This window comes from Orbicella franksi, chromosome 12 (assembly GCF_964199315.1).
Source record: "Orbicella franksi chromosome 12, jaOrbFran1.1, whole genome shotgun sequence".
Taxonomy (NCBI): Eukaryota; Metazoa; Cnidaria; class Anthozoa; order Scleractinia; family Merulinidae; genus Orbicella; species Orbicella franksi.
In genome coordinates this window covers 6992559-7005240 of record NC_138156.1, presented here as the reverse complement: position 1 = coordinate 7005240, position 12682 = coordinate 6992559, and the positions used below count along the sequence as shown (strand labels likewise).

Sequence of the window (12682 nt, the reverse complement as noted above, 5' to 3'; positions counted from 1 at the left end):
AAGTAAGTTCCAGATGTTTAAAATATTTCCGGCCGTCATATTTAGTTGACCACGAAGGTAATCCAACACGGCGTTTCCGTACTGTGGGCTCCGTAAAGTTCTGTGAAAAATTTATACGAATGTCTTAAGCTTGGGAAAACGCAAAGACCTAAGCGTACGAAAAATAATGATCTTCTTTACCTATTTCTTGACTTTATCCACTAGTACTGTATGGTGTTGTATTTATTTTCTTATTGCGTGACATTGAAAACGATCTATTGTATTTTTCCCGTGATAGATACGATGTAGATTCCTTCGCAACAACGGCTGCGAAAGGAGACTACGCGATAGATTGATCAGTTTTGAAAACATGAAGCATTCATGAATTTGCCAAAACGCGTGGCTTAAGTTGTTTGTAACAATTCTGTGACAATTTCAGGAACAGATCGCCCCATTCAAATTAAAGTTTACTGAACTTGAGTCGCAATACATGTAGGAGGAGACTTCGGCCATTTATGACTCTCTTAAGAATTATGAAATCCTGAAAAATATTCCGAATTTAGAAAGTTTAGGACTTAACAAATACTGACAAAGAAAGCATTCGTTGTAGTGGATCTAGATGGATCTTTCTTCTGTGGATCTAGGTGGATCTTTCTCGACACCTCCATTCTTCGAACCTCAACTCAGCGAACCAATTCATTATTAGTCTTTTCCTTCCCCTAGAAGTTAAAAGCTGTCGTTTTAACACTTTTTTATAAGTCCAAAGCTGTCATTTTAAACCTTTTATTACTAGTGTGACACATTAACCATGCAGAGGTAATGATAAACTTTTGGTATTTTGATATAGCGCCCCTATATGTCAGACGCCCCTATATGTCAGACGCCCCTATTTGTCAGGTAACGTTACCAACCCCGTTCAATCGATTTGCGCCTGACACTCTGGGCATCTGAACTTGCCTTGTCTGTGGCTCGCTCTTGCATGATTCGCCAGACACTCAAGGCAAAATGTGTGAAGGCATGAGATAGTCTTGGGTTTGTTGTAGATATCGAGACAAATCGAGCAAGTAAGATGCTTCTTGAGGTTTTTCAAAAGGGACTCCATCGCGACGCGTCGCTCGGTTGACTCTCAGTTGCGAGACAATTACTTCAGATTCCGAGAAATTGGAATTGATCAACGTCACGACTGTGTCAGTATAGCCAATCAGATTTGAGACTGTTGATCTGATGCGTGTAATACGATAAATTAATGCTCGATTTCTGGGTTTGTTGTTTTTAGAAAGTCACGCTATGTTGATCTTGAGAAGTTAAGTAGTCTAATCGGGTCTTGACCCTAATTCATCGCGAATAGGCAGTCGTATCATTGGAAAAACTGAAATAAAAGATTTAAAAGATAGCGCGGGGACGTTAGCCTTCGTTTCAGGTGTAAACGGGGAGGGGGTACTGTAGGGAGGCAAAAAACACGTCCTTCCATTCCACCTCAGGTTGTCCCTGAGGCAAAGCGTGATGGAACTTCCATCACGCTTTGCCTCCCCCTCCCCCGTTTAACGCCTGTTACGCAAGATATAGGAACGTTTTTTAGGATGGTAAGCGAAATTTGACGGTCTTTGCCTGGCCCCTTTGTCTGTGGTGCGCTGTGTCGGCATCCGCGGAGTTTGTCAGTTTACGAAACGGATATGTCACATATCTGTCAGCTAGTTCGCATGTTTGTTAGCTAATTAGAGATAAGGCTAGTATGCTGTGCATGATTTTGCTTCCGTAGGGCAAGTTTTCTTAAGAGTACAATGGTTACGATCTAGAGGACCCGAGTTCGATTTTGGGATCTACCAGGTTTTTTTTAAAGCTTAAACTTTTTCCTTTCCTTTTTTTAACCAATTTTGTCGCTGAAATACACGTGTCTATTTTAGATTTGGAACCGATAATAACATAAGGTTTGATGTTACGCGACCTTAGTCCACCGGACCCTCTACTTTGTATTGAGCTCGTCGAGATCGCAAGCTTAGCGAAATTTTAACCCGGCGCGTGGGATACACGCGCTAAAATGCTAGGGGGTGGGAAAAGATGAAAAATAAAAATAACTCATTGCAAAAAATAAACGACTATGCCACCTCGCTGTTTTGCATAATCGACTCAAATCACATCGGTTGGCTCATTAAAGTCATAAAAAAAAAAAGATTTCTCTTTAGGTCATTCACAACTTGTCGTCCAGACACTCGCGCAAGGCTGCCAGAGTTCGATTACGTTGAGTCGCGTAAAGCCGACTAGCTTTTGTCTTCGGGCGACAGGAAAAACATATCGGGCAACCTTTCTCGGTTTGAACTAGGCAACGAGAAGTTTAAACAGTTTTCCTAATTTTTTTAAACAATATATAAACAAAAAAAGACCGCTGTTGAAAAAAGGAAAGCCAAAAACCAGTAATATAACTCGTATGCTGGAAAAGCCCGTAAGCACACATGTACGAAATGCGGATCTATTTTTGCTTTTGGCGCCGATTACATGCGAAGGAGACTGAGAAAGGGTCACGAAAAGGTTGGCTTATATCGCTCAACATTGTCTTACAGCATTGGAAAACAGTTTTTTTTTTTTTCAAATAATAACCTTCTGTTGTGGCTTGAAGTTAAAAGAAAAGAGCTTTGTGAGAGTCTACCGTCAGAATCACTATTTCCAGTTAAAAAAGCTTTGGTTATTGCTTATTGTAACTTTTCCTAAACAATTAATGTTTTTTGCTCAGGCTTCCGTAGGAAAGCCCGAGTCATAAAATGTAAGCCGTTCTTACCACCAAAAGGGGGACTAGTTATAGGCGTTCCTAGCGTAGACCGTGGAAACTGGGGACGAGAATGTGACAGCTTGATTTATCGTGTACTCGCTCTTCGTGTTTTCCGAAGAAAGTCTTGGAAACAATCATGCCTTACACGTTCATCTCGCATACAAAGATGTCGATCGCTTTCGGCACGGGTCGGTCCACGAAATATATTGCTTGAAAGCCTGCGAAATAAGCAAAGTCGCAAGAGATAACAAATGAGCCATGCACGACTTCAAACTACGAAAACACTGACAGAAACCTATGACTACTGAATTAGAAACAAACTATGCTGCTGAGATGAACACCTTAGATGTTGAAAAAAAAAAAGAAGCGTCGTAAGCAGAACTTCGAAGATAAAGCAAACTACAAGCAATTGGATCAAGAGGATACTCAACGAAGCAACTTGAATAATAAATATCTAAGCGTAACTCTTGTTGAAATATCCGGATTCTTTTATTTGTTTTTACTGTGTTCAATAAGCTTACTTGTAAAGTACAACTTAATATTGCGTTACGAGGCCCGAGTATACGCTCTTACATCGTCTAGTTTTTATGAAAAGAGTAATTTCATTCAGTTACGCGATTTCACAGGAAAATTGACGGGTTTGCTCGAGGAGCACTTTGAGTAAAAAGCTGAATGCAGAGGGTACATCCCGCCACTATGTTTGGCTCAACCCCGCCATTCCGCCACACTCAAAATGCCCAATCCCGGCTAATTAGAGTTGCAGTCAACTCTCCGTGTAAGGTCCGTAACCTGTAATTTTCTGTTGCTTTTTCTTTCTTTAATCCCACATCCCGCCATAAGAATTTCAAATTCTGTCATTTCGCATTTTTACTCTGATCCTGCAGGCCGTCAAACCTATGCTGGACGCTCAGTTAACTCTTATATCAAATAACTAGAAAGTGGAAGTGTAGAACGGAAATAAAGACTCCATGACTGACAATTTCTTAGCTATCAGATAACATTTCAGCCCACATTGAGTTAGCCGTAAATTTTGCAGTCCTCAGTTTGTGGAGTACAGCTAATAGTTAAAATATTGACTAAGGGTGCATTTCTTTGGGAAAAAGCGGATTTTTCGTTTCTTTACTGAACAGATCAATCCAAGATCACTAGGATCATAATGCGTCAAAGAAACCGAAGAATCCACTCTGGGCAAGGATTCTTTGGTTTCTTTGACGCACCATGATCCTAGTAATAATGGATTCATCTGTTGAGTAGAGAAACGAGAATGAATTCGTTTTCTGATTTAAGAATCTATTATTGGATTTTCCCAAAGAAGCGCGCCCTAATTGTCAGCTATCAGCTAGCCAGCGAAAAGGCTTTCATGCCCTGCGTAAAAAGGCCAAGGCGAGCGCGACAACTGAGAGCCTGCCTGGACTCACAGGCTCAGCTATCAGCTGACGCACCCGATCCAGACCCTCGGAGGCTGGACGTGCTGTCGTCATGGTTGTCATGGTTGGTCAATTGTTAAATTGACGCCAGTGTTTTATGCGTCTGTCCTCTTATTGATGATAAATTGCGTCATAACATTGTCAAAATGGCTGTGGAATGCGGCTCGTGGTTCCGCAGTAAAATTTATCCGTCTGTTCTCTTATTGATTATAAAAATGAGCCAATCAGCGCGCAAGAAATTAGAGTTTTTGTTAAAACTTGACTCGATCTAAAGCCGTCACACAGCCCCTCATCACATGGCCACATCATGGTGCTAACAAGTCTGCTGTTGCATCTAAGCTACCGTTGTTCGGCAGAGGCTGAATTCCTAATATTTTACACATCAATGGGTAAAGACTAACGGATCCAAAAGGTTTTCCCTCAAAGTTCTCTTTGAACGCAGGCCCGCGCGCAATGAATGCAGTGGACATCGACTTGCACTTGCAACTAAAGCCGTGCGAGAGTTTTTTCCATTGACCATTTTTGGGCATTGGTACGCGCCGGCCTTTTTTGGAACTTAAAACCCACCCCTCTGAAGGGAAGACCACAAGCGGCGAAATACGTGGGCTGCTCCTGAAGTGCAAATATTCGGGAACTTCATTTTTGTGATAAACGTGTAGGTGACATACGTTTTTAAGGCGTTTAAAAACATCCTCCACCTTTCCAGCTTTCGGCGCCAACAACATGTTAAACCAGGAATCCCAGAAATCGTAATTCTCTGGGTCGACATATTTATCAAGGTCAATCACTTTGTTGCAAGAGGTGTTAGCCATGCCATGATCTGCTGTGATCATTATGTTTACTTTGTCGAGAAGCTCGTGTCGTTTTAATCCTTCCACAAACAAACCAACAGTTTTGTCGACTCGTTGAATAGCTTCGGGCAAGTCACGCCATCCCGCGTGGTGGCATGTTTTGTCTGGCTCTTCGAAATAAACAGCAACAAAATTGGGCGGGTTTTTAGCTGTTAACCAGTCAATTACTTTCTTAGCGCGTTTCTCAAAGCTCATAACCTTACCTGTTTTGTTAAACTGGTCAACATTGAGAGAAGGCGAATATTCCCTATATTTCGGATACATGCCTTTAATTTTAATGTTGTACCCAGGCCAGTATAAGACACCACTTTTTCCCTTTTGCTTTTGGTTTGTCACCCATATTGGTTCCGCACCATTCCACCATCGCGGATCCGTTTGAGCGGCACCAAATCGGGCTTTGAGGACCGGATCGTACATGGTGTTACTTATAATGCCGTGGCTTTCGGGGTAGAGGCCCGTTACAATACTGTAGTGTCCTGGCATTGTGACTGTTGGGAAGACGGATCGGACGTATGGAACAGTGACGCCAGTTTTCTTGAGAAATTCCAAGTATGGTGTGTGAGCTTTTCCAGCGAAATCCCACCGAAATCCGTCCAGAGATATTAGAAGAAGTGTTTGAGGCTCACAATTGAGCCCAGGAAAGAAAAATATGGCGAAGAAAACAAGGCAGTTAAGTAACATGATCGTCGATAACTCTGCTTGTCCCGATATCTCTTCCAAACAGGTCTCATTGGCAAGGTTTATTGTAGGAAAAAATTAACTTGTCGGATTTCTTGACACCAGAAAAAAACCTGCTGTTTTGACAGTTCGTTTGTATCGGTAGCCTAAATATCTAAGTATCTAATGACAGAAAGGCAATATCTAGGGGAGTTTGATTATTCTGAAAAAAAATTCCCTGTTGAACCTAAATCTTCTCGAGCTCTTTTGAAAGTATTTTAACATTTACCCCTAATTAAATTTATTTTGTCATCCGTTTGGTGAAAGGCAAATTTCTAAAAAGAAAAGTAGGTCTGCCAGTAAAGCAAGAGAGCCAGAGCTTTAATCGCCATGTGAATATATTGTTTCTTGGATAAAATTAAAGTGTGAATTTAATTAATGTGCGCTAGTGATTTGTTCCAATGCCCCGATTTATTTTCCAGAACACGTGACATTCAACGCACGAATTTTTCTAATCAAATTACATGTACCAATGATGAGAAGATCTATCAGAATCCACTATCCATTCTTCTGAGCAGTACACCATACATGTAAACGGATCTCACATTGATAAAAATCAAAATGAAATGGAGGGTCTGGGGAGAGAAAGCCTTTCATATAACCCTTTGGGGTTTAAGCTTTTACCAATCTTTCTGTTTTTTATCCAATAAAGCCTTACTTCTTACACACGTAAACTGGAAGAGGCGTGTACCACTCGGAGGACTGAGGGGGAGGGCTTTTTCTCCTGCAAAATCTACACCGACGTACAGCAAAAGCAAACAACAAAATGCTGAGGACATGAGATAGTTGAATTAAGTCCAGATTTTATTCTCATGACATTGTCAATAACTCTAAGAATATTTACAAACACTGCTACACTGACTGAGAATCGAGAGTGACTGAGCACTTTCTTGGGGACGCAAATTCTAACTTCACAAAACAGCGCTTATGACGGCACAAGTATCTAGTTTTTACGAGGTCCGAAACTTACTAGACGAAAGCACCAAAAACAGACCATACAGTCTAAAACTTCATTCTTCACAATGAAATCTTTAACCGTCTCTGTTTCAAATAGTATCAAAACAAGGACCAAGTGGCAAGAAAGGGCGCGTTTTAGCGTTAAAACTGCAATGTTCTTGCGCTCTGCCAGCAGAGCTTTCTAGACTTGGTTTTTGTAGTTAACCTGAAGATGATTAAGTACGCTTCATCATATTATTGTTATATGACGACAGAAGTAATCCGTCATTACAAGTCTTTCAACGCGAGCAACAAAAGCGAAGTAGGCACATGCATCACAGAAAACCCTCGGCGTAAACTTGTTTCTTCTGATTTTAAACAGGTTGTAAGTGGTTATGTTGGGTGCTTTCGGAGCCTGGGATCAGAATGATCACTTTTGCCATCCATTCATAGGTCATTTACCAAACACTGTTCAAGTGAGGCACAGACAGAATAGTTGTAAACACAAACCACATTCCGAAATCCCACCAGAAAAATGATCCAAACTCATTAAACACTGTCACCAATTGTTCAAAACATCTCAGTTTGTGACAAGCTGCATTCTTCCCGCAGAATTTGTTCCTACACTAGTTGATGTTCTCACAAACTACTTTATTCTGACATCTATAACATCTTCATTCTCCATATCTAACTGCTCTGGCGTTTCACCTCCTTTCAGCTCGTCTCCATCAAACAAAAACTTGAGTCGTGAGCGTGGAAGGTTTCTAAATTCGCAATAGGCTGCCATTAGTTTCTCTAACGGGTCGGTCTGAAATGAGAAAGCAGAGTACTTCATTACATACATAACTGACTGAACAGGACTTTGCTGTTCAACATGTAATGCGACAATGTGCTACAAATGACAAAGAAATTCTGCCCTACTTGGGTCTATTCACTATCAGAAGTACTGTAATTAACCACTTAGAATAGACCATTCATGCTTTCAAACTAATCAGGGACAAATCAAGACCATTGGGCTAGAGACCAGTAATGAAATGAAATCAAACCAAATTGTAACACATACATGTAACAGTGTTAAACAGAAACGACTTGATTTCACTGGTTTTCACTGAAGGACTATCCTCAGCAGGGTGCAAAGAAATTCAGTTTTCCAGCTTGTTCTTTGAGCAAGGTGTAACTGGAATGTGCAAGACCCTCCCCCCCAAAAAAATTTCCCCACCAGCACAATTTTTTAATTACTACAAATGTAAGATAAAACAATAAAGGGTGGACCATAGACTTTTGAGGGAGGGGGTGTGGGTAATTTGGTACAGGCACAATTTTTTTAACCCTTTCATGCACTAGGACGTGTATATGAACAATATGTTTTTCTCCATGTAACATGCTTTTTGGCTCACTGATCATGCACATTTTTTTTTTTGGAACTGGTTGTGTGCATAAATTCTTTTCTGGAGCAAGATTGCTTGCAGGATATTATTTTTGTCAAAATCATTCAACAAAAGTCATATAGTCCATTCCTTTATTTGATATTTTCACATTATTCTGAAATTTTACTTTTCTCAAATTTCACCCCAAAACACTTCACTTTTCCTTTGGGCAAGTGAAGGACAGAATCAGCTAACCTGGTCACAAAATCCACAAGCGCCAGGCTACAGGACATTACCTGACTTTCTTTGCACACTGCCAGTGCTTAGAATATTGTTCTAAGAATTATTAATTTCAATAATTACCTTTGTTACTTTAAATGTTTTCTTAGAGTCAGGATCATTCCCCTGAACTTTTATTTCAATCGTGTTTTCTTCATCCTCTTCTTCTCTGTCTGCCACTGGCACATCCACAACCAAACATTCTAGAGAAAAGAAACGGTCATTTCATGCACAGTTGTATTCAAGGGAGAGGTTAGTTTGTTCTTATTTGACCACTGCATTCTTTGGCTTTTACACACAGTAGTAAGTTGACTGACAATAGATGGATCAAAAGTTACTAGAACTGACCAATGACAAACTTTACATAAGTCTTTCAGCCGATACCATCATGGCTAAACTGACCAATCACTTTCAAAGGACCAGACTGTTTTGTAACACCACTGACTGATAAATACTATTCACTTCACTCAGAAGATGACTTCCGCTCAGGTTGTCAAAACGTCAGTCACCAATATATAGTTGTTTTCAGAGCTACCCTCACCCAGACGATCACACTATACAAACTAGTAGAAAGTTGGTTTGTACTTTTATACAGGACGGATGCGATCAAGGGAGGTATTTAACCAATAAGCTTTTGAACAACCCTTCAGGCCAAGACAAAGCTCTAGTACTATTAGGTAAAGTGGCTGAATTCTTTTTAACCACGCTACTTTGCTGTCTTTGGCTGCATTTTGCAAATTTTCATCCCACTATGTGACTTGTAGACCTTGTCTCCAGCTTAGGTACAACCCCTGAATTTTTAAGTTAGTTGAGTATAGAGCATCACGTTTTGTGAGCAATGAAACATGATCAGCATTAAAAAATAGACACTGCTAGTTCCACAGGTCATTAACACATGTGCCTGGTAAAAACCAGTGCTTAAAACCAGTAGACAATCACGGCACTACAAAATGGTGGGAATGGCCAGAGAACCTGGACTCCTCTCTAATGCCTCTATGCCTGTCCAGTAAGGGTAAGAGGGGCCCAGTGTTGATCAAGCAAGTTGATTCTGTTTTACATCGAGCTGCTTGCCATGTGGGAACTCACCAATGATATCGGCCACACTGAGATGAATAGAAATAGGTGTATCATAGCCCAGGATGTTGATATCTGAAAGGCTTAACATGATCTTGTCCTCCGTCACACCTTCCTGTGCTGCAAGCTGTGATATGATCTTTCCAAATGATTCTGCCTGTGAAGATAAAGATTGTACTTCGATTAGTGAAGAACAAGGATGGCCATCATCATCAAGATTACAAACATGTACAGACAATGTACACTAGGGGATCATACACAATGAGAAGCTTTGCGTAAAATGCACCATGATACTTACAGCCTTCATAGTGAATCTTCTTATTCCTGACCTTGTTCGAACCTTTACCACAACATTCCGCTCAGATGGACTTGGAAGACCATAACTGTCATCAAGATTAATCACACTGCCCTGTAGGACACTGTCAGGCGAGGACCAGCTGTTATCAGCCGACTTTTTCAGTGCATCCAACACATTGTCAAGTTCTCTGTAAAAATGCAAATTATTATTGGACAGTAGGTATTTTTGTTTCCACTATTGAAATGGCTAGATTTAACAACTTACATGTAATGTTGGCTTTCTAACCTTCTCTACTCATTGATGACCAAACAGATACACAAGCAATTTATTATGTTACTTTTTTGATGCCTACACCTCCCAGAGTATCTTGGTCTTCAATCAGATAAGCAATGAAAAAACCAACATATAATGTATTTGTTAAATTAAAAATGAAATTAAAAAAAAAAGTTTAAAATCAACACAGGTGCAGTATGTTTCATAGTTAAAAACATTTACACATTGACATGTACTCAAGAGGTACAGTCTTCCCGCGGGAAGTGGCCTCTAGCTGCCATTGCTTATTATGCCTGGGCTCAGGCATTTGATGTGTGATAATACATTACTGTCAACTAAAAAAAAACACCATCACGTACACAGAGAAGTGTGTTTTGTTAACACTTATTTACTTAATAGTGATTTATCTCGTAATGGAAAGCATTCTTCACCCTTTTAAAACATCAAGAGTCCGGTGTTTCTATGGCTACATGCTACTAGGGCAGTAGTGGGTAGAGTTATAAGCTAGTTATTGGCTGGATTAAATGCCCACTTGTTCCTAACATTTTTGTCAATTTTTAACCTCTGTTATAAATTCAACCTTTATCATATGTGAAAGTGTGTCCTGTTTTGAACTTTGAAACACTAAATGGATTTTTATTTCACAAACCTTCGCTTTCTATTGTTTGCTTGGCGTTGGTTAATCCTGATAAGTGTAGCTGTGGAAAGTTCTGGGCATGGTGGTGGCGGTGATGGTGATCTAGTAAAACTTGTCTCTCTGATGTCACTTGTGGAGCTGTCAATTTCTTCCAAAGACTTGTCACTTGTGACCAAACTAATGACAACAATGAACAAAAGTAACACTGTCAGCTGATTAGGTCAGCATCAAATGGGTCTGTAATCATGCTCGCACAACCAATTAACAAAAGTGGGAAGCCTTAAGCCAAAAAGCAATTAGTGGATGACCTCCTCTTTCAAAGATTTAAGGATGATTGTAATGTATGTCTTAAGTTAGAAGATCTGAAAATGAAGGTGTTCCTTGGAGATAAGAGTGACCACTCCTGCTTACATCTCAGATTGTCACACAACACAAGGCACCTTGTCATTCTTACCTGGTAAGTCTCACATTTTTCTTTGCACTCCATTAAAATCAACAGCTACAACAGGCCATTTCCAAGTTACCTTGTGCCTCTGTTTGAAAACGAGTCATCCTGCAAAACCTTTCATATGAAAATGGGTTTGATTTGCATGAAAATGCAGGGGAAACACATGTTCATACGAATGATTTCACCTGAAGACTTGTTTCGACTGTAAGACTGAACTTATTGTGCAAGTCTCATGACCAACAGGCAAAGCTTGAGAGATCTACCATTCCGATAAATTGTCATGCCCAAAATGGTCAGGAAGCCCTTGTTCTCAGTCATCTCTACATGACAGATATCCTCTGAGTAGCTATAAACTTAGCATGTGATTCCTTGAAAATTCATGGAACAAAAAAACAAAAACAATATAGTGTCCTCCTTGATCTGGTATACATGTACCACCTGATCTTAGCCAACAAAGCTGATGGATTTGTGTTTCAGGTGATATTCCACATGATTTATCTAATCATAAAACCCAGTGGATATGTTACGGTATAATTCAACTAATATTGACTTTTTCTTTGTCTTATTGAATGACAAGGCATGATAATGTATGTGTGGTTCAAGAAAATATTCATACCCACCTCCAGGAAGGTTTCTGTGTAGTTCCATAAAATATCCATACCCCCAGGAAATTCCAATCCCTTCTGTGGGGGGTCTCCAAGTATGGATATTTTCTGAAACTGCACATTGGAAATTCCAAAGGGGAGGGGTCTTAAAAGCCAAGATTTTTAAAGGAATGTAAGAGCCAAAACTGGAATTTCCAGCAGGATAAGGTGGGGGGAGGGGATGGGGTTCAAACCAAACACCCTTTGTGGGAGGGCTATGGCTATTTTCTGGAACAAAACATCAACATTAAACAAAGGGGATGTTCTTACAAAAAAATTGTCAAAACTGTTAGTCACTAAAATATGAAAATACGAAAAGGGTAATCAAGAATAACAAATGACAAGTGACAATGACAAAATAACGTTGCTTTGTTATGTTGAAGGTAACATCGATCAGAAAATTTAAATAGCTTTAATAAGCTTCCTGAATTAACGGATTAAGAAATAAAAGCTTGCTTATATTGGTATGCCACAAAATTAGAATTCTGTCATCTTAGGTTAAGTTAAAAACATGGTTAATTTGCACCGTCTTGCATTGAAAACTTACATGTCATCTTCGTCTCGATCGCTATCACTGTCCCTTGCTTTAGGGGATTCGCTTTTCATGTTATCTTCCGAGTGCACTCGCTGAAAAGCGTCGTCATTATCCGAATCGGAGCTGTCCGTATCCACCTTAACTTGCTTCGTTCTAAATGACAACGGTATTTGTCCTTTGTACGAAAAGATGTCGTCACGATTTTGCCGTTTTCTTAACAGTTTTCGCTTGGGAGGACGATTAACGGCCGGCTCTGTATTCTGATCCTCCTGCTCAGACATCGTACAACAAAAGCTACACGACACAAGCCAGGAGTTGAAAAAAAACTGACAAAGGTTTTTGGAAAATCTCAAAAACCGCGCGAAACGCTCAACCTCCTGTAGTTGTTGTTCATTATTTGACACGGTGCCTAGTAACCAGGCAATCACATTGGTAACCACGCCGCTTTTGTAA

General features: G+C 40.1%; 1 protein-coding gene and 1 pseudogene across 1 annotated transcript; both read right to left on the bottom strand.

Annotated features, from left to right (window-relative positions):
- Positions 1-4306: 4306 nt before the first annotated feature.
- LOC145464215 (ectonucleotide pyrophosphatase/phosphodiesterase family member 5 pseudogene) lies at positions 4307-5932 on the bottom strand (annotated as a pseudogene).
- Positions 5933-6210: 278 nt separating this feature from the next.
- On the bottom strand, positions 6211-12519 carry LOC145462522 (uncharacterized). The gene is made up of 6 exons (XM_081446046.1): positions 12242-12519; positions 10615-10779; positions 9693-9879; positions 9407-9551; positions 8405-8523; positions 6211-7482 (listed from the first exon to the last, which is right to left on the bottom strand). Exons 1-6 carry the CDS (start codon positions 12508-12510, stop codon positions 7321-7323), a joined length of 1047 nt encoding a protein of 348 aa, XP_081302172.1. The 5' UTR covers positions 12511-12519; the 3' UTR covers positions 6211-7320.
- Positions 12520-12682: the final 163 nt, after the last annotated feature.

Bases quoted from the DNA above. Each gene is read 5' to 3' on its own strand.
- LOC145462522 (XM_081446046.1), bottom strand. From the start codon at position 12,510: ATGTCTGAGCAGGAGGATCAGAATACAGAGCCGGCCGTTAATCGTCCT. The intron at 9,880-10,614 runs GTTTGTGAAATA...GCATTTTTACAG, and splicing joins GCAAACAATAGAAAGCGAAG to AGAACTTGACAATGTGTTGG. The intron at 7,483-8,404 runs GTAATTATTGAA...TTCTCATTTCAG, and splicing joins AAACATTTAAAGTAACAAAG to ACCGACCCGTTAGAGAAACT.